Source organism: Phocoena sinus, chromosome 3 (genome assembly GCF_008692025.1).
Source record: "Phocoena sinus isolate mPhoSin1 chromosome 3, mPhoSin1.pri, whole genome shotgun sequence".
In the NCBI taxonomy this organism is placed as follows: Eukaryota; Metazoa; Chordata; class Mammalia; order Artiodactyla; family Phocoenidae; genus Phocoena; species Phocoena sinus.
This window is the reverse complement of record NC_045765.1, coordinates 95,091,376-95,111,982: the sequence shown is the minus strand read 5'-3', so window position 1 is coordinate 95,111,982 and position 20,607 is coordinate 95,091,376. Positions and strand designations below refer to the sequence as shown.

At 39.2% G+C, this 20,607-nt stretch overlaps 1 protein-coding gene across 1 annotated transcript in view; it reads right to left on the bottom strand.

Annotated features, from left to right (window-relative positions):
- PCSK1 (proprotein convertase subtilisin/kexin type 1) overlaps positions 1-7,461 on the bottom strand; it is a 40,405-nt gene extending 32,944 nt beyond the window's left edge. Inside the window, exons 1-3 of the mRNA XM_032627234.1 lie at positions 7,163-7,461; positions 3,901-4,005; positions 512-622 (exon numbers count right to left, since the gene is read on the bottom strand). Of these exons, the coding sequence (XP_032483125.1) occupies positions 512-622; positions 3,901-4,005; positions 7,163-7,342 (396 nt within the window). The 5' untranslated portion in view covers positions 7,343-7,461. The remainder of the gene's footprint in view (positions 1-511; positions 623-3,900; positions 4,006-7,162) is intronic.
- Between the last annotated feature and the right edge of the window lie 13,146 nt (positions 7,462-20,607).

Sequence of the window (20,607 nt, the reverse complement as noted above, 5' to 3'; positions counted from 1 at the left end):
AACTATCTTAAAGGTAGAACTGGTTCGCAAGTCTAGACATCTGCAGATAGATGCCTTTTGCCTTTCCTTGTGTTCCTTCCTTTAGCCTAGTTCAGAAATTCTCACCTGTAAGCATGTGCAAATTGCCTCTCAGGGCTATATATACTGAATCATGTTCTCTGTACTCTTTGGGTGATTTAAAGGGTTCTCAAGAGTGACTTTGATCAAATATGTTTTTTTGCCATGAGTACTGTTTTGGAACCCCTAACTTGCAAGACATGATTCTTCTGTATTTATTCCAGATAAACTTAAGAAGACAAAAGGCAACAACCCTTCCTCTCATAGTAGCTAAAGATCTGTGTTTCAGACATCCTCACATAGTAAAACAGAAGATCCAGATCATGGAAGGTCCCGTCAACCCTAATCTCTAGGTAACACAGCCCTCTGCTGAATTATCTATCATTAAAAAAAATCTGTTGTTCAGATATAACAAATATCCCAGGTCCTACACAGTCCTCCTGTAGGTACTTACCAAGTACCACTGCTGATTCCACATCGGATCATTGAAGAGATCTAGTGCTGAGTCTCTTAGAACTGAACGTTTACTTCTCTCTTTTTCATACTGTTGTTCAGCCCATAGCACCTACAAGGAGTTTTAGAGCAAAAAAATCAACAAACAGCCACCTCTGGTGTAATCATCTTCCCTCTAACTAACTCTAGTACTCTCTCCATCAGAGTTCAGGCAGCTCCACAGTGTTTTCGTTTGACTATAGATCAAACTGGCAGCTCAGTGAGAAGAAGGGATTGCCCACTGGTGAGATGAACATTTCCTCTATTACAGTAAAATGTACCTTTAGGGGGAGGAGAAGCAGTCAGTGAAGTGATGATTCCCTCAAATTATTTACACTGTGATTACAGTGGAAGTAAAAGTTCACCCTGCTTTCATCAGCAAATGGACCATATTACTCACTTTTATATTGAGGTTCCAGGGTTCTGTGGCAGAAAATCTGTGCATTTTCGTGGAATGAGTCAACAAGCTAAGAGATCCTAGGGACTGCCGTTATGTTGCTCTTACAGCTTAATTCCTCTTTCTTTATATACAAAAATAGAAATTGCAAATGTGACAAAAGACAAGAGAGGCGCTATGTCTTGGCAGATTTGAAATTCTGCCTCCTCTATTCTTCAACCTTCTGTTTAAGTGTATTTAATATGAGAAACAGATCCAGGGTGATGAATGAGCACTACTGACCATGCACACTTACCATTGATTTAGTTTCATGTATTATGCAAAGACACCCGACAATACAAAAATTACCTTCCCCACATTTATAGCATAATCCTATTATACTTGAGGCCCTGAGAGGGTGAGGGGCTGCCTTGTGGTTATATTCATTAGGAGATAATACCATGCTCTAATTTTGCTGAGCAACATGACTCTTTCCTACCCAAAACATATCCCCTCTTCTGTACACATGACGATAATCCATGGTGTGATAGGATATTTTTAATGTGAGAATACTAATGAGTCAGATCCAAAAATAAAAACTGAAAAATAATTTGCAACTAAAGGATAAAACCATCCACTAAGACTGTCCTGAATTTCCAATTAGAAAATATACTGCAAACCTATTATAAACATTGGGAGGGACTTGAGAGTTGGATATCAGTCACTATAATTTATTTTTAAAGCGCCTGTATTTTCAAGCGTAAGTGTTTTGGCTTAAAATACCTCAATGCTTGGAATATACTGCCTGTCTTCTGAGTTGGTCTTTGGGAACTGGCTGCTAGGGAACAAGTACTAATCTTTGAGGGAGAGAGTCACTTACAGTTGGAGATTTCATTAACAGACTTATAAAGATAGCTTATTGCTGCATTTCAGAGTGCTAATTTGAAAGAATATCATCCCTATCAAAAAAAAAAGGAGCAATAAAATGAAAATCAAAAGCAATTTTTAAAACATGGAAGAGGAGACACTCTGTCATCTGATCAGATAAACATCCAATTGTTGGAAACAGTGTTATGATTAATGTCATTAACTCCAAATGCCATATTAATCTCTGTAAGAGCAGACCAAGTGGAACAGAGCAAATTAATGGTGTCCTTCTATTATGTATATAAGTATCATGTGCTTAATTGTAAATAATCCTTTTGATTTGAAAAGGGAATTAAAAATCATCTAGTCTAACCTCCTACTGCAAGCTTCAGTGTGTTCTGGGGTTTTTCCTGAACTAAAGTTATTCTGGGTATAACTTTTCATAGGATTATATAGACTCCTTTTTTATGAAGTTATGCTGAAGAGTAATTTCTTAGCTCTTCTTCCTTATGCTTTGAGATTTCTCCCCCAAATCAATTATTAAGAAAATATCTAAAGAATAGAACTGGGCCATCTGTTCATTTTAGTGAGATACTGGGTAATAGTAACAGTTAGGTCTGCTCCACTCTATCCAATTTCCTCCTATTAAGATGAGAAGGAAGGTCAGTTTTACTTTCTTGTGCATTAATGTCAGGCACGTATTTAGGCAGACAAGGAAATCTCTCTCTTGTTTTGCCCAAGGACTAAGCCTAGCCAGAGTGCTAGAAGTTGCCCTACTTTCAAAGCCCACATACAATTAGCCATCTGCCTTGGGACAGCGAAGAGAAGATTTCACTGGACAAGAAATGTTTAAAGTAATGTTCAGGGCCTCTGATTAGGTCTCTCACTTCTACCCATTAACTTGGGTAAAAGCCAGCAATGGTTGTTTGTGAGCTGTGGTGTTGCTGTCTGTGGTCCTGATACAGCATTCTTGGTCTGGGTTTGGTTGCTCTTTTCATGTTTGAACACAGGTAACCCAGGCCCAGTCATTTCCTACTCTCTTAATCTGTCTTCCTTTTCTTCTTTTTTTTTTTTAAAAATTCTATCAGTTGCATAACAAATAAAATAGCAAATTATTTTACAGGGTTCACGAATTCCTGTACTTTAAACAGTTCTAGCACCTTTCTGTCACTTATACTTTTCTTTATGGGAAGTTGAAAGTATGTGTTGTATCTCTCACAAGGCTTCCAGAATTCTTTAGAATGTCCTAGACAACAGAAATCATGTACACAGATATCAGGCCAGCCAGGATAAGTTTTCACCAGTATGGCACATTCTTGTGAAAAGGCAACATTGTGTATGCAGATTCCAATACTTCAAATTTCTATTTCATTTCAGCATTCTATTGGTGTGTTTGCTGACCTTGAAAACAGACTTCAAAATCAAAAGGTACATTAGATATACATGAAATTGGCTCCACACTTTACCTATATCCATTCTAGACATTTCCTGCTGTTGCCTAATCATTGAATATGTATACAGACCAGGATAAAAAGAGATCAAATGCTTTGGATCAGACTATACAATAATTACAGAAACATTTGCCTCATGAAGACACGGATTTAAAGCTCCTTCAAAAGCACTAGTTCCCTACATAACCAAACCAGACAGAATGGCAGAATGTTTTTCTCAGTTACACTGAAATATTAAGAACAGGGTTCATGTATTATATTTCTTTGGCATCATCACATCGGATATCAAAGTGCTTGGTACATAATAGGCATGTAATAAAAGTTTGTTGATTGATTGTATTGTCAAACAGTTCATCAGTGCTGTCACTTGATTCTCATATTCATTTTCATGCTCTTAGACTGGATTTGTGAGCTAGTGTTTATATATATAGTGCGTGTGTGTGTATATATATATATATATGTATGTATAAAATTTAGTCAACCCAATCTGATCCAGTTATTATTATGTGCAATTATAACACTATGAAGATAATAAGAAACACTACAGATTTTGTGAACACAATAAAAAAAATCATATTTGCTTTTGCTCTTGTTAGCAATCACAAAGAAGGCAGATAAGTCAGGTTACTGGTTTGAAGACAAATGCACAACACTTACACGATCATCATCAGATAATCTCTTAGTGATATGAAGGGCACTCCTTCGAGACCTCCGAGGATGGTTTTTATGTTTGAATAAGTAGTGATTTTCAAGTGACCCAATCTATAAAAGAAAAAATTAAAATAAAAATCCTCTTTCCAAAATAAGTATCTATAGGTTAGGTTGAAACACAGCTAACTTGGAGACAGGCAGCTTTTGTTAAATCCATTTCTTGTATTGAGGTTAACTTTTTTCTTCATGAGGAAGACACTGATAGAAGCCTTCCCTCTCAGTGTGTTGAGTGAGATGAGCTTCATGATATTATCACTTGGGCTCACAGCATACGTGGGAGCTGTTGATGATTCTGTTCCATGTATTTCAGAGGAACTACATTTGCTTTTCTAGGTGATGTTATTGTGTAGATAGACATTTCTTAAAAAATATTCATTTTGTCAAATTTATTCTGTCAGAGAACAATAATTTGTGGAAGGCAGGCAAACCCTTTGGTACGATATATAGGCAGTGCCACATTCAGCTAGAATAATTTGTTATGAAATATAGCCATTGAATCCATAGTGATCATTATTATAAGCTACTAGTAGTGACCATCTGACTTTCCAATAGTTCAAGGCTTTGAGGAAGAAACCAGCATGCCACATTTAGGACAGGTGTTCCACCTTGGAGTGTGTAAACTTCTCTGGGTGACTGTCAATACATTTGGTCCATTTAGAACTAAGTTCATTATTCTTCTAAGCTAGTTTCCCTTTATTCAAAATAGTACTTAATTTGAACCTACCAAATTCTCTAGATGCCCTGTATGTTTTTAAACTGAGACAAACAACTGACAATGGGTTATTTCAGAAGAACTACATTCTTTAAATTGGTGTTTCTTATCACCTAGAGAATTTTTTAATAGAGATGCTTAGGGCCTGCTCCAAGCCTGAACCTCAGGGGCTGAATCTGCTATAAGCTTTACATGGAGTTGGGGAGAGAGAATATTAGCCATAAGAAAAGATCACCAGTGCTTAGCTCTGTTTCTGCTATCAACTGGTTTTGCTTCTTGTCACCCCTGCCCCCAATCCTAGCTTTTGAGGCCTTAAGGAGCTCAAGATAGTGATGCTAAGTTAAGTGTAAACAAAGGAAGAAACAAGCAGAGCCAGGAAAGCACCATCAGTCTTTTACAAAGAATTATTATTTTAAAAACATTTACTAGTAATGCCATTTAACTGGAAATATGCATATGCAAATCACATGCAAGTATAGATAGGTTTTCCCACTATTTTCTAAAGCCTCTTGTGACTATGCCACCCCTTCCTCGAAGATCCTACCAAGAGTACTGATTTATTGTTATTTATTTATTTATTGAGACTTGTGAATTTGAAAGGCAGTCCACATAATGAATGGTCCGGGTTTGGATGTATGTCTGGGGCTAATAAGGTGAGAAAATGAAGAGGGAGTTATTTTTTGCTCTCTCCTCCAATCTCCTTTCACACAATTACCAATGCTATTTAGCTGCCCAAAAGTTCCCAGTTTTTTTTTTTTCCGTCATAGGACACACAAGATTTCCATGATGCCCACAGTACCCACCCATGCAGTTCTGCCCACTACTCACTCTCTTTTTAGATCCCAACAATGCCTTGCGGTTTCCAGACTTATAAGTAAGTCACTTTCCTTTTTAGCTCCCTGGTTTCCCACAAGCTGTTTTCTATGCCTGGAGTGCCTTCTCCAATGTCCTCATGTTCTCCAGGGCAACCTTTGATTCTTCTTCCTAAACCTGTGCAAGTGTTTCCTCCTTGGGCTGTCTTCTTTCACCCCTCCCCAATTCCCTTCCATCCTCAATCCTTCAATCAACAAGTATTGAGACTCCAGGAACAGCTTCTTTTGCTATACCAATTGCTTGCAATTGCAGTCATTTGTTTCTAAACCAGTCTCTAGACTCTTGATTCCTTGAAAGTTTATTTTCCTCCTATTATTCCTCAGCCCCTAACACGGAGCCTAGCACAGAACAAGGACTGGACAAAAGCAGAAGTATGGGTCTGCTACTGGGACACGAAGAAGAGAATTCAATATGCGTATTGACTTCCCTGCTGGTGATTTCAGACAGTTTGGCTCATGAAGTTGGAGAATGAAGCCTCTGGGAAGGAAAGGCACATTCCCCAGTGGATCTGGATCTATGGAATTGCCAACGCCCACACCCCATTACTCATCCATGACTTCAGCTGCATCTCTACCACCACCTCTAGAAAAAACGCGCCAAAATGTTTTACACATCCGTCCTCCCTCCCACAACCACACCCCCCCGCCCCCGTTTCCATGCACAGCAACTTACAAGGCAAGGAATGAGGGCTTGATTCTGAGCCAAGGTAAAGGAAAGCTCATATTAGAACTCACACCCCCCTGCGGTGCACAGCTAAGGAGCCCCCTACATAATGCCTTAAAGTCCCCCCACCCCCCAGCTGTCTATTAACCCAGGCCTTGCTTGGACGGGCAACAGCATTTTTCACTGGATGAAACCCCTGGAAAGCTAATACGCATTTGGCTGGGGAACAAGAAAGATATCCTTTCCCCAGTCACTTCGGCAGCTTGACCCTTCAGGGGAACTGACCGAGCAAAGTTGTGAAGCTCGGCCTTTGCAAGTTTCCATTGAGAATCCAGAGCTCGCGGTAGAGGCCCGGAGAGTTGGTCCCATGTCTTTCACCCACCTCATTCTGCCACTCCATAGCCCCCGAGCCCCCGGGTCGCGAGGCCCGGCCGCTGACACTCTCCCATTGCCCTGGGCGTATCCTCGAAGGCTGCCGGCGAACATCTCCAAGCCTGCTTGGCCCCTTGAATCAGGACTTGGATCTGCTGCTGCCATATTGAAAAGAATGAAACAGCCAGCTCCTGACGCAGACCCGCTGAGTCTCAGGGGACAGAGCGCACTGCCTCTCCTCTGGGCACTGGTTAGTAAGAGCCTGCGTGCATCTCAAGTTCCGTGAGCAAGCGTGGAGGGGTTTTTCTTCCAAACCGCGCGGGAACGGATTTCAATTCCAGAGCGGACAGCAGCAAGAGTAAGCTGTACCCAGCTGCAGCGGCTTGGTTGTGCCTGGCTGCGCCCAGCCCAAACAATAAATAAGGCAAGCCTTCTCCAAGCGCGCCAGGGCCGAGAGCTGGAGAAGCTCCCGCTCCTTGCCACTGTGCTCAGGAGAGTGCAACCTGGGACTCCCACATGGGAGATTACGCTCCAGTCCCGCCAGTCCCCTCGAGCCCCAGAAAGTTTTTTGAAAGTGCAAACTCTTACCTGACCCAAAAGGTCATAGCCCAGCTCCTCGGCTATCGCAGAGGCTGCCTCCGGTCCCCCGGGGATCTCCGCCGCCCATTCATTCACAAACTGCCTCTTCGCTTTTACATTATTCAATGCACACCAAGCGCAAAAGAGAGCGAAAGCAGTACACTGCAGAGTCCAGGCTCTTGGCTCCATGGCTCTCCCACTCGCTCGCACACGAGTGGGAAGGAGAGGGGGAATGAGAAGCAAGATAGAAAAGCCAGAAAGGATCGCCCCTTCCACCCTCCGGCTCTGGACCACTTCTCGCTCCCGGTTGTTCTGCGACAAGACAGAGACGCGCAGGAGAGGCTGGGCGGCGGCGAGCGCTCAGTGCAGCGCTTCGGTCTCCCGTTCTCCCGGCAGAGTGGAGCCCCAGCCCTTCCGAGTCGGAATGGAAATCAGTGTTTACACGTCAAATCTACGAAAGCCATCTCTTGACGTCAGATCTACCTGGACTAAGATCTGGATGGTATTCTCAGCGGGATGGAGAAGCGGCTAAAATAAGCAGCAGAGAAGAAAAGGAAGGAAACGTTTGCTCGTATCGGTTAAGTCTGCTCCCGTTCTGATTGTAAATTCTGTAGCCGTGAGGAACACCTTCACTTCTCAAAGAGAAGTGCCCCATTTGAATATAACTACCACGAATCAAAGATCTGGCGTGCAGCACACTTTCCTTCCCTTCTGTCCGTTTTCTTTATCTTTACTTGATTATCTTGTGTAAGAGGAGAAGGGAGGGAGGAGGATTCTTATAACGGCCCTGTGGATATCGGCACCTGCTATGAAGAACAGGGCTTTTCAGTCTTTCAAATCGGACAGAGGCTGGGAGGGCAGAGAGAGGGGAAGCTTCTACTGCCCGGATTCTAACCTAAATCGCCTGGGATAAACGAGCACTTCTGGAAGACAATGCTAAAGCAATACTTTTAAAAACGTATTTTTAACCGTTCAAACCACCTTAGTTAACAAGTTTACATCCTTCTCTCCTCCGTTTCTCAACCTCAGTAAAACAATATCTAAATTTCTATTCCAGATATTGCAGGACCCACTACCACCCACCTTACAGTCCTTATCAGAAAAAAAAAAAAGATTAATCTCGTGACTTTAAATTTTTATTTATTTATTTTTATTCACATGATTTTTAAAAACAGAAAATTATTTCCTTTATTTATAAACAAGGGAGTGTAGGGACCCAAGTGCTGTTGTGTTGACTCAGGGAGAGAAAGAGCAGGTTTCATTAACTCTGAACTTTCCATTCTTCCTTCAGTAGAGCTCTTCACTTTGGTGTTGAACTGAAGCTATGCCATTACTTTCCCATAAAATGCACAATTTCTTTTTGTGGAAGGGTGTTTTCCCGTGGAAAGAGAATAAGCAGACGTCTAAATGGTTCTCCCCGCCACCCACCCCTCCCCCACGATCCCAGAACAGGGAAATGGGTACAGTGCACTGTGGCTGAACCTATTCTGATCCTGAGGGGTTGAACCTGGCGGGAAATGCCAGGATCTCCATTCAGCACCGAGGAATGGACAGCGCCACAAGCGCTTTTTGCTGGAGCTGCCCTTCTGAGCTCCAAAAACTGTCGTCCTCCCGCAACCGCCTAGAACCAAACTGTTTCTCTTTTGACTGGTGCCTTTCCTCTCTTTAAAATGGAAAAATAAGAAATTGACCTCAAGGGAAAAGGACGGTTAGGTAATGATCGTGACTACCTCCGTCGGAGTTCGCGGGAAAGCGACGGTCTCAACCCAAAAGTAAAATTGCAGGGGATTCAAAGTCTTGCCTGAGAAAGGTCTTTTTCTTTTTTTAAGCTCACAGCCGCCGGGGGGCGCAGCCTATTCTAAAAGGAGAAAAGAGATAAGAGTGGAAGAAAGCATATGAGCTTGTGGAGAAAGGAAGCAAGAGATAACTTTTTACCGGAAGCAAGTGAGATGGAGGCTTGGTGGAGGATAAGGCTGAGAAATGCATTTGCCTCCATGTTTGCAGAAATGTGGAGTAGATTGATAATTTCTTTAAACATAAAGCTTCTTAACAAAAACAAATTCCAACGTTAATAAGCCATGTGATGCAGTTAAGTCTATTACTATAATGTAACTCTCACATGAGGTGCTGTAGAATGGGCTCAGATTGACAGTTCTTCTCTCAGCTCCGTAAATTCACATGTGTGAATGTTGATGGCTGGGTGAACTGTCTTCTTTTCTCTTCGTGCCTCAGCCTGAGTTGTGGCCTCAAGCTCTCTAGCGTGTTTCATTCTCACAACAGACAGATGCTAACTGTGTGCTAGCAAAGCAAAAGAAACTTGTGGCAAATATTTAATAATGGTGTTTCATTATTAAATATTTTAAAATATTTAATTTTATTTAATAAATATTTAATATTATTTAATAAATATTATTAAATATTTACTGTCAATTTGACAGTTCCCTACACACCTGGAAGGTTGATATATTTAATAGGACAAACTAAATTCTCACAGTAAAAAGATAATATCCCCATCCAAACTATATACTATATATATATATATATATCAGTAATTTATTTTGAAATTCTCTGAATCTTATCTGATGGACCTTATTTGCCACAGTTTCTGGGATGCAGAAGAAATGAATGCTTACCGAGGCTGGAGGGTGCAAATAGATGTAGAATTCATCTTAACTTTGTCATATCAAGGGCTAGTCTTATCCTGCTATGTGGATCATAGTAATAACCTCCAGGCCCATCACTGTCATATTTTATATCATGAATTAGAAGAGCCAATTATCACCCTTAAGTTGGTTTTAACAGCATTTGATTCATCTGATTAATTTATGTAGAAAACAGGATAATTCAGAAACTGAGGAGGACTGTGTTTCTATTATGAATTATTAAGTAAGTGTCATGCCTTTCATGACTGCTCCCAACTGCCCAGTGATACAGTTAATCATTTATTAGGTTTTCTTGGAAAGTAATAAGAGCAAGGCTATTATGAACAGGAAGTAAGAATATGTTCAGAGATGACCGTATCTCTTTAGTCTTAGAAAACAAAATGTTTAAACCTTTTGTTACAGTGAAATAAACTATGTACACTAAAGTGCACAAAGCCAGGTGCTCAATGATTTATCACAGCGTGAACACTGTATAACCATTCAGGTCAAGAAAAAGAGCATTGCTAGCCCTCCAGAATAATATTCCAGGTTTTTTTTCAAGAGGCATAGGAGAAGGAGTGAGGAAATAACTTAGGTTTAACATTTTCCAATTGTTATGTAGACTTACCTGTTTTATTTGGGTAATAGTAGCTATATATTAAGACAAATATATAATTAATTAGTCCGTATAATAGAAGATATTTGGTAACAGAACATATTATAGAGGGAAATCTGCCTATAGCAGTGTTCCCCCAAATAGAAAATTACAATATTTGTATGACACACCAGGGTAAAACTGGAGGAAATTTGGGAATATCTGTATGGTACTTAGTAAAGGTATTCATTACATTTTTTTATATGATACAGTTTTGACAAGAAAATAAAATACAATATTTGGAGCAATATATTAAAATTGAATATAGATAACATTAAATTGAGAACTGTGAATATACTTCCATCAATATAACTTTTTATCTCAGGTTTTATGCTTGAAAGCCTATATACCATTTCTAATCAAAACAGTAAGGCTTTCTGAATTGTTGATGGTTGCTGTCAATGAAAAAAGAATTTTGTACAAGAGAATAAAATTTTTGAAACAAGTTTTACAACCATTAAACAGTTTGCAACATTTGATTTTAAATATAGCAACTCTTCCTTTTAGCTCCTTGTGAGATTTACCATTGGAATTTCATAAGAGGGTGCTATAGATTTAGAATTTACCTAAACTTTATATGTCAAGTATTACAAAATCATTTTTCTAAATTGAAAAATACACATACCTTGTAGAGATGTTACCATGCACTTACTTTGCCACAAATGGATAAAAGTATTTAATGTATGGGAAGACTGATATCGGGATCATCACTTAAAGATACACCTGCCAAAAACCTCTTTCTTTCTCATTGTCTATCCTCCCATGGCCAAGTTTTGGTGGGCATGCTATGCTAGTGAAGCACTTAAGACCTGAACTTCTCCAACAGATCCACAGAGCCTTCTCCTAAGATAAAAACGGACATGCTTGCAGCAAGTTGCTGAAGTTGATATCAAGATGATAGACACTTGGCTTGGTTGAGCTCAATGTCTTGAGGCCAGACTAATGAGTGCTAGCTGTCACTCACTAATAGTGATTGACTAATTGCCAATCTGGTTGGGTCTTCTTCCCAGGAGCCCAGGATCACGCTACTTGGCTGGCCTTCCCAAAGGATAAGAAGACCGAATGAATATCTTGAAGGACATCTATAGTTCTACCAGCTGGAAAGCCCTAATCTATAGAAATGAAGGTAAGAGAATAATAAAGCAAAGTCAGTACACTGAAAGGCTCTGAAGTGGATGGATAATTATAAAGGGCTTCTGTTGAGTGAACTAGACAAACACTTAAAGTCTTGAATTTAACATAGATTTGGATTATTAAAATTGAAGAAATGAGTGCTATTAATTCTGATTATTGAACATGACTCGTCACTTCTAATGAAAGTGGATAATTAAATGTAGTCATATACAAGTATTTATTAACAATTTTTCTTACCTTAGAACAGGTTCCTTAAAAATATGCATTTACTGAGTAAGTTTTGTAGTATGGCTGCTTCTGTCTCCAGGCAATGCTCCTGCTTCCTCTATGTGCTCAAACACTGCCATTTTCATATGGAAAACACAGTACATAACTGCTTTCTTTGTTCCTGAAGTGTATTTTTTTAATGAAAATTATAGACTCTCAGTATCAAAAAGTAACCTTAACAAGTTATCTGGTTCCTTGCTTCTCAAAGTGTGGTCCATATACCACATGATAGGCATCACTTTGGAGCTTGTTAGAAATTTAGTCTCTCAGCCCCCACCCCAAAACTACTGAATCAGAATCAGTTTTTCTAATTAGTCCATGTCAATTCACATGCAATTAAAGTTTGAGAAGCATTGATCTAGTTAACACATCCCTAAATACATAACACTCCTCAGGAATAGTCCTTTTCACCATTGAGAATGATGTTAGCTGTGGGTTTGAATTTATGGCCTTTATTATGTTGAGGTAAGTTCCCTCTATTCCCACTTCTGGAGAGCTTTTATCATAAATGGGTGTTGAATTTTGTCAGAAGCTTTTTCTGCATCTATTGAGATGATCATATGGTATTTATGGTTTTTGTGACAGCTTTACTTCTTTTCTGATTTGGATTCCTTTTATTTCCTTTTCTTCTCTGATTGCTGTGGCTAAAACTTCCAAAACTATGTTGAATAAGAGTGGTGAGAGTGGGCAACCTTGTCTTGTTCCTGATCTTAGGGAAATGCTTTCAGTTTTTCACCATTGAGGATGGTGTTGGCTGTGGGTTTGTCATATATGGCTTTTATTATGTTGAGGAAAGTTCCCTCTATGCCTACTTTCTGGACGGTTTTTATCATAAATGGTTGTTGAATTTTGTCAAAAGCTTTCTCTGCATTTATTGAGATGATCATATGGTTTTTCTCCTTCAATTTGTTAATATGGTGTATCACGTTGATTGATTTACATATATTGAAGAATCCTTGCATTCCTGGGATAAATCCCACTTGATCATGGTGTATGATCCTTTTAATGTATTTCCGGTTTCGTTTTGCTAGTATTTCATTGAGTATTTTTGCGTCTATGTTCATCAGTGATATTGACCTGTAATTTTTTTGTGTGTGTGGTATCTTTGTCTGGTTTTGGTGTCACAGTGATGGTGGCCTCATAGAATGAGCTTGAGAGTGTTCCTTCCTCTGCAATTTTTGGGAAGAGTTTCAGAAGGATAGGAGTTAACTCTTCTCTAAATGTTTGATAGACTTGGCCTGTGAAGCCATCTGGTCCTGGACTTTTGTTTGTTGTAAGTTTTTTAATCACTGTTTCAGTTTCAGTACTTGTGATTGGTCTGTTCATATTTTCTCTTTCTTCCTGGTTCAGTCTTGGAAGATGGTATCTTTCTAAGAATTTGTCCATTTCTTCTAGGTGGTCCTTTTTTTTGGCATATAGTTGCTTGTAGTAGTCTCATATGATCCTTTGTATTTCTGTGGTGTCAGTCGTAACTTCTTTTTCATTTCTAATTTTATTGATTTGAGCGGATAAAGAAGATGTGGTACATATATATGATGAAATATTACTCAGCTATAAAAAGGAATGAAATAATGCCATTTGCAGCAACATGGATGGACCTAGAGATTATCATACTAAGTGAAGTAAGTCAGACACAGAAAGACAAATATCATATGATATCACTCATATGTGGAGTCTAATAAAAAATTAAAGACCCAAATGAACTTATTTACAAAACTTATTTACAAAACAGAAACAGACTACAGACTACAGTCTCTACAGACTACAGAGAACAATCTTATAGTTACCAAAGTGGAAACGTCAAAGGGGGGGAGGGATAAATCAAGAACTTTGGTCAACACACACACACTACTATGTATAAGATAGATAACCAACAAGGGCCTACTGTATAGCACAGGGAACTCTACTCAGTACTCTGTAACAACCTATATGAGAAAAGAATCTAAAAAAGAATGAATATATATATATGTATAACTGAATCACTTTGCTGTACACCTGAAACTAATACAACATTGTAAGTCAACTCTACTCCAATACAATTGAAATTTTTTAAAAAAGGAATATTTCTATCAAGTGGTTAGGTAATTCAAGGTCTCCCAAAAACAGCCCATTCTTTGGTTTGGGTTGGCTCAAATAGTTACAAAACCCTTCCTTATAATGACATAAATCTTCCCCCATTATCTGCCTCTAGTCATGCTAACTTTGCCCTATAGTACCACACTGATAGGTCTCAAGCTCTTTTCTTTATGACAGCTCTTCTGACCTGGAAGACAGATTAGTGTGTCTTGTCTAAGTTTTTCTACTCTAGGTTAAACATCCCCAATCTTTTTAATGATTTTGCATCCTGGTTACTCTTGTCTGAACAGGGTCTTTTTACCACACTTTAAAAAATATGGCACCCAGAATTAAATGTAATATAGTTGGCCAAACCTGTGTTGATTAGAGCAAGAATTTTACCTCTTTTTGGAAACTATCCTTTTGCCACTATAGCCTAAAACTGAATTAGCTTTACTTTTTTCTTATTGAACAAATAATTTACTAGAATCTCTATTTGTAGTCACATGTGCTGCTATTAAGTTACATTTCCACCCTGATTTGCACAGTTTTTATGTTTTTGTTATCTGTGTATATAGAGGCAGGGGGTTAAGTGTTTTCCTTGTTGAGTTTCAGCCTCTCAGGACTTTTGGAATCTTGATTTTTTCATCCATTGATTTGCTCCTAGCTTTATGCTATATACAAATGTAGTCAACTTTCCATTAGTATCTTCATTCAAGTTATTAATAAAAATATTTAAATTAATTAATTAAAAGACAGGAGAAAAGATAGAACCATTAGAAACTTCCCTACAAGTTAATTGATTTAATAATCATTATGCTTTAGAATCAGTTACAAATTTATCTTGCCGGTGACTGTTCAAAAGGAAAGCAAAAAGACCTTGTCACATGATATGCAGAAGTCCAAATATATAGTGGCTATAGGACTGACTCTATGTCATGCTGGGTGTCAGTGATCAAAATTTATTTTGTGAGTAATAAAAATCAAAACTTTAATAATTTGTTCTGGAATTGATGGTAGTCCACTGATCTAGTTCATAGAACTTCTTCTTCATTCTTGGAACTGAGAATTTTTGACTCTCTCGTCTTTCAGTACGAATCTTTATTCTGCTTTCTAATATTTCTCAGTGAGCTTTGACACTGGTTCAGGTGTCTCATGTTTAGAATAAATTTATTCTTAATTGAAGTTTACCCATATTATCTGTCCCCTCCCCTTGAATTAGTCCCAAGTAGTAGTGGTATAAACAGAATCATCTGATACATGTAACAGTTTTGTCTATCAAAACAAAAGTAATCTTGGATGAATCAAAATTATTTTGGTTTCAAAAGACAAAGAGCTGTATCCTAACTAAAACTAGCTTAAACAAGAAAAAGGAAATACATTGGCTTATGTTATTAAAGCTTGAAAAAAGAAAGATAGAACTGGCCCAGGAGACTGGAATCAGAGACTTAAACAGCATTATCGAGTGCCCTCCCCACCCACTCTCTCCTCACTTCTCAGCCTCTACATCTTCTTAGCTCTTGTTTCTCAGGCTTTTCCAAAGGGTAAAATACACAACTGTTGGTACTTCTGGGATCACAGCTTTCCAGTTCATAATCCAAGGAGAAAAAGAGGACCTCCTTTCCATCCTCAACATGAAAGTCCCAGAACAAAACTCTGGGTGCTAGGTAGGTTTGGGTGATATGTTCTCCTTGGGCCAATCACTGTGGTCAGGAAGTTTTAGTGCTGTGATTGGCCAGATGTAGGCCATGTGGCCAACGTTGTATTTGAAAGTGGGAGGAGGGTATTAGCTTTACTACGATTTGTAGCCGAACCATTATTTCAGTGTTTTCAGTAAGGAAAGAGCAATTCCCCAAAGGAAGGGTGAGGTGGAGGTCCCTATAATAAAGGAAGAAAAAGTGTTTAGAAACAAAAGGAAGTTCCCATAATAAAAGGAGAAAAAGTGTTTAGAAACATAAGCAATCACCATGCCCTTCAGTAGGCAGAAAGCAAGTAAAGAATAGTCATTGACAATTCATATTTTCCCATTCTGCATATTATCTGTCCTGTGATTGATGCATTTAAGCATCATTTAACATTTAAAAGCAAATATCAATGTTGAATTAGTTAATTTAGACAAAATAATATAAATATAGCATGTGATAATTTTAAATCCTTAAAAATTGTTTAAAGAAGACTTAGGGGTAAGGTTATAAAAACAAGATAATATCTTTTCTAACTTTTCATCTTGAAAGTTTAGATTTACAAAAGGTTACAAAAACAGTACATAGAACTCTTATGTACCCTTCACTCAGCTTTCCCACCTTATGTATCTATAGTACAATTAGCTAAACCAAGACATTAACATTGATACAATACTATTAACTATTCTACAGAACTTCTTCAAATTTTCTCATGATTAGATTGGAATTACGCATTTTTTAGTAGGAAGTGATGTTATGTCATTTTCATTCCTGGTATCAGGAGGTACAGATATCCATATGCCTAATTACTAGTGATGCAATCTCTGATCACTTGAGTAAAGTGGCATTGGCCATGTTATCCTCCACTATAAAGTTACTATTTGAGAAAGACTATTTCCATGCAAAAATAATTGTTGAAGTCATGACAAAAAGAACCAAAGTAAATTAATAATATCCAAATTTATTTTTTTGAGAAAATAAAAATAATTTCACTTCCACGGACACTTGCACTTATGATCCTCATTATTTATTTTTCCACGTTCCAGGAGATTGCTTTTCAGCCTTACTGATTGTATTTCTTGTTTGTCATGTCTGAGATCAGGGTTGGCCCACTCTTATAACCACAATTAGAGACAACTGTTTGAGGCCTGCTTTTCCTCACCTGTTTACAGCAGCTTCAGTGCAATCCTTCCTGGATTACATTTGTTTAAACAATAAGCAGATTAATTCCAGCATTCACTGGAGGGAGATGAGAAGCAAAGGAAAAGTTAGGTTCAGTCCATTGTTGTTTATCCCTCACTGAGGATGACCAATCCTAAAGCTGATGCTGGGGGATGGAGGAGGGTCTTAAATTGCCACCCTAGCACAGATGACTCAGTTCTCAGCTGCTCTCCTGGGCCTCTTTGACCACTGCTCTCTGACTGGAAAGAGAAAGCAAATCTGTGAAAGCAGAATCGGTCCATAGCACATTACTTTAAAATTCTGAACTGGTTTCTGACGCTCAAGCTCAGGAGATGTCTAACGCAAACAGGGTTTTCTGGCTTCTTTTAAAAACTAGAAAATATGGGTCTAAATTCCCACCATTCTCAGACACTGAGACAAAGTGTCAATTTCTGCCATTACGTTTACCCCCGCTTTTGTTTTCTTATGATAGAGTTCAGGTATCCTTAACTGTATCGAAAGTGGGAAAACAAAGCACAGCAGAAAGAATCAAGTTTTTAAAGACAACTTTCTCTTATGCCTGACTTACTCGTTCAGCTATGGTATCTGCCTATCTCCTCTGAGAATTTGTGTCTGCAACCTTTTCCTTGGAGCCTCCTGAAGACTCTTTCCTGTATTGTCCAGAACTGGCCACACTGCAGCCATAGCTCTTTACTCACAAGAAGAAAGAGGCAAAGGACAGCAGGTCCAGTAGCTTAAGAAAACGTGTTAATTGGCCAGGTCTGGGTTGTTACATCCCAGGAAGAAACGAATAGGTGGCAAGAGTTCATACCCAGCCCATGAACTTGGGAAAGAGATGGACTTGTGAGTGGGTGTGTTGGTGGGGATGGAGGTGGAAGGTATGTTAGCAAGGTGAAGGGGTCAATTCAAGGATGCTCATGGTTTTCTGACTCTCCAGTCCAGGTTAATCAGGATTCTAGGGTGGGGTCACACCTACACATGGGGAAATGTGGGGTTTGGCACTGGGAAAGCTGGGGAAAAATGGGCATGAGAAAGTGTTTTGTGGTGTGTCGTGGCTGGTGATCCATTTTCTCCTTCCTGGTACTCTATCGCTAGACCAAGCAGAAGCACGGCCTTTAATTTTATTTGCAAGGTTAGTTGAGAGTTGACTGGAAAACTGACACCATTTGACAGACTGGCCCCAAACTCTACATGGACACTGTTTTGAAAAGTAATAAGCACAGAGGTAAGAACAGGCTCTGAAGCAGACTTCCTGGGTTTGAATCCCAGTTCTGCCACTTATTAGCTGGTGATGTTTGGACATGTTTCTGACCCTTCTGTGCTTTAGTTTCTTCATTTGTAAAAAGGTCTATAATAGTAACTTACCTGATGCAGGTATATAATATACCTAGTGCAAGTAAATGATAGTTATTTTTATTGAGAAAAGAGCACATTGGATATACCACAGTTTGCTATGAAACTGTCTTTTCAATGCGGAGGAGGTTGTGGGGCTGTGGAAGCACACTGGTTGTGTGATTGCAGTGCTTAAACCTGCCTGGCTCTGGCACCCAATTCGCACATCACTCTCTCTTCTGTTCCTACTCACTGCTTTTCAGTGTGCTTCCCTCCCTCTTTTCTCTCTTTCTAGCATAGTCTTGCATATTCTCGGTAGTTTTTTCCCATAATCCTGTTGAGAGGAGCAAGACAGATTTGATTAACTCTACTCCACTGAGATGGAGAAGAGTGAAGTAATTTACCTTGGGCTCATGCAGCTGACATCACACATTTGACTTTGGGTACCAGCTCCTTCCTCTTTGAGCACTTGGCGTTTGATTTCATGGGGGAGAATAAAGAGTCACTGAGTTAAGGGTATTGGGAAGAACTAGAAAGTTACTCCTCTAAACACAGTCTCTAAAAATGGCACTTTAAAAAAAGTGAGGTACTATGTTGACTTGATATGTTAAGTAGGATGAAAATGTATTGTGTGGGGCTTCCCTGGTGGTGCAGTGTTTGAGAGTCCGCCTGCCGATGCAGGGGACACGGGCTCGTGCCCAGGTCCGGGAAGATCCCACATGCCGCGGAGCGGCTGGGCCCGTGAGCCATGGCCGCTGAGCCTGCGCGTCCGGAGCCTGTGCTCCGCAACAAGAGAGGCCACAGCAGTGAGAGGCCCGCTTTCCGCAAAAAAAAAAAAAAAAAGTATTGTGTGAAATCTTGAGCCAGTGTATTCTACAGTCAGTATCAGGAGTAGTGGTCAGAGTTTGAGGTACACAGAGAAAACAGTCAAAGGGGAACCTTTTAAAAAACTTTACTTCACCCCTCCACCTTGTCCTGCTGCTATTAGAACCAACCTATGATTCTACCTGTGTGATTGAATAGTAACAAAATTACTTCATTTCTATTTTCTAACTTCATGTGGGAAGATTTAGATCTGGCCCACGTGTACCATGATTACAGGAGTATAATGATAACTGGCATTTATATGGTACCTTATACTCTTGATAAAGAGTTAACATCTACTAGCTTCTCACTACACCAATACCACCAATCCCATTTTACAGACAAGTAACCTAAGTCATAGGCAGGTGAGGCCACCAGAGTTTGCATAATTAATCTGGTAGAGCTAAAATGAGAACGCAGGTCTGCAGTACTTCTATCTTCCTTTGCATGGAATATTTTGATGTTTAATAGTTTGAGCAGTTGAGGATATGAGTCCTCTTACTTAAACTGAAACTTCAGCTTCCTCATCTGTGCAGTAGGGGAAGTAATACTGACTACTCTTTGTAAGAACTGAAGGTTCTCAGTCATGTAAATCGCTTAGAACAGGGCTTGGTGCAGCATGGTAAGTGCTCAGTAAAGGCTACCTGTCATGACTGCTGGTCTGTCCTCTCTGGTCATTCTCTTGGCCTTGAATCAAAGAGAACTGCCCATGGTTTGAGAGTAATCCTGGAAACACTATGTCCCTAGGTTTATATTATCTTAAAATATTATTAGCCTTTGTTGCTTTTGCAAGACTGGGAGCTCGAAAAATAAATGAGTTCAATTGGACAGCATCCCTGGCATTAGTACCAGGCATATTTTAGGCCAGTAATTTTCAAACTGTTTATTTTACATAAAGTTCACCTGGGGTGCTTGTTTAAAATGCAAATTGCTAAGCATCCCTCCTCCCATTCTGATTCTTGGAGAGTGTGGGGTGTAGGTATCTGCAAACTTTAACAAATACCCTTGGAGGCCGTAAGAAACTCTGAAAGGCCCTTAACCAGTGTTCACTCCTACTCTGCTGTTGCTTCTCCTGCTTCTCTTTCTTCTGTTCCTTTTTTGTTTTTGTCACTGTGACCATCATCCTCTTCATCCCCTTGTCTTCTCTATCTTCTCATTTCTTTCTTCTTTTTTTTAGCCTTTCAAACAGACTTCCTGAGGTTATTTTCCACTGTTAAGCTAGCTATATTATTATCTCTTTAGAGAAAATGCCACTGAACCTGGGGGAAAAATACAGAGTAATTACTCAAAGGGAAAAAAAAAAAAATATATATATATATATATATATATATATATAACTTCCCTGGAGCCAATTAGGAAGACAGTTATTTAGTTGAAGTAATCATTTTGCTCTCACATGGCTGCTGGGCTCTGGCCCTGTCACAAAGAGTAAAATAGCCCATGTTTGTTTCCAGAGCTTATTAACGTTAGAACCAAATTTAATGCCCTGAAAGTCTTTAATGCCCTTAAAGTCTTTCCTATTAAGATGCATAACTAGGTATAGGATTATTATCCATACAATCCAATAGAAATCTTACTTACATTGATTTTTTGCTTCAAATCAGCCAGGCATTCCAAGAAATATGTTCTTGGTCCTCTCTC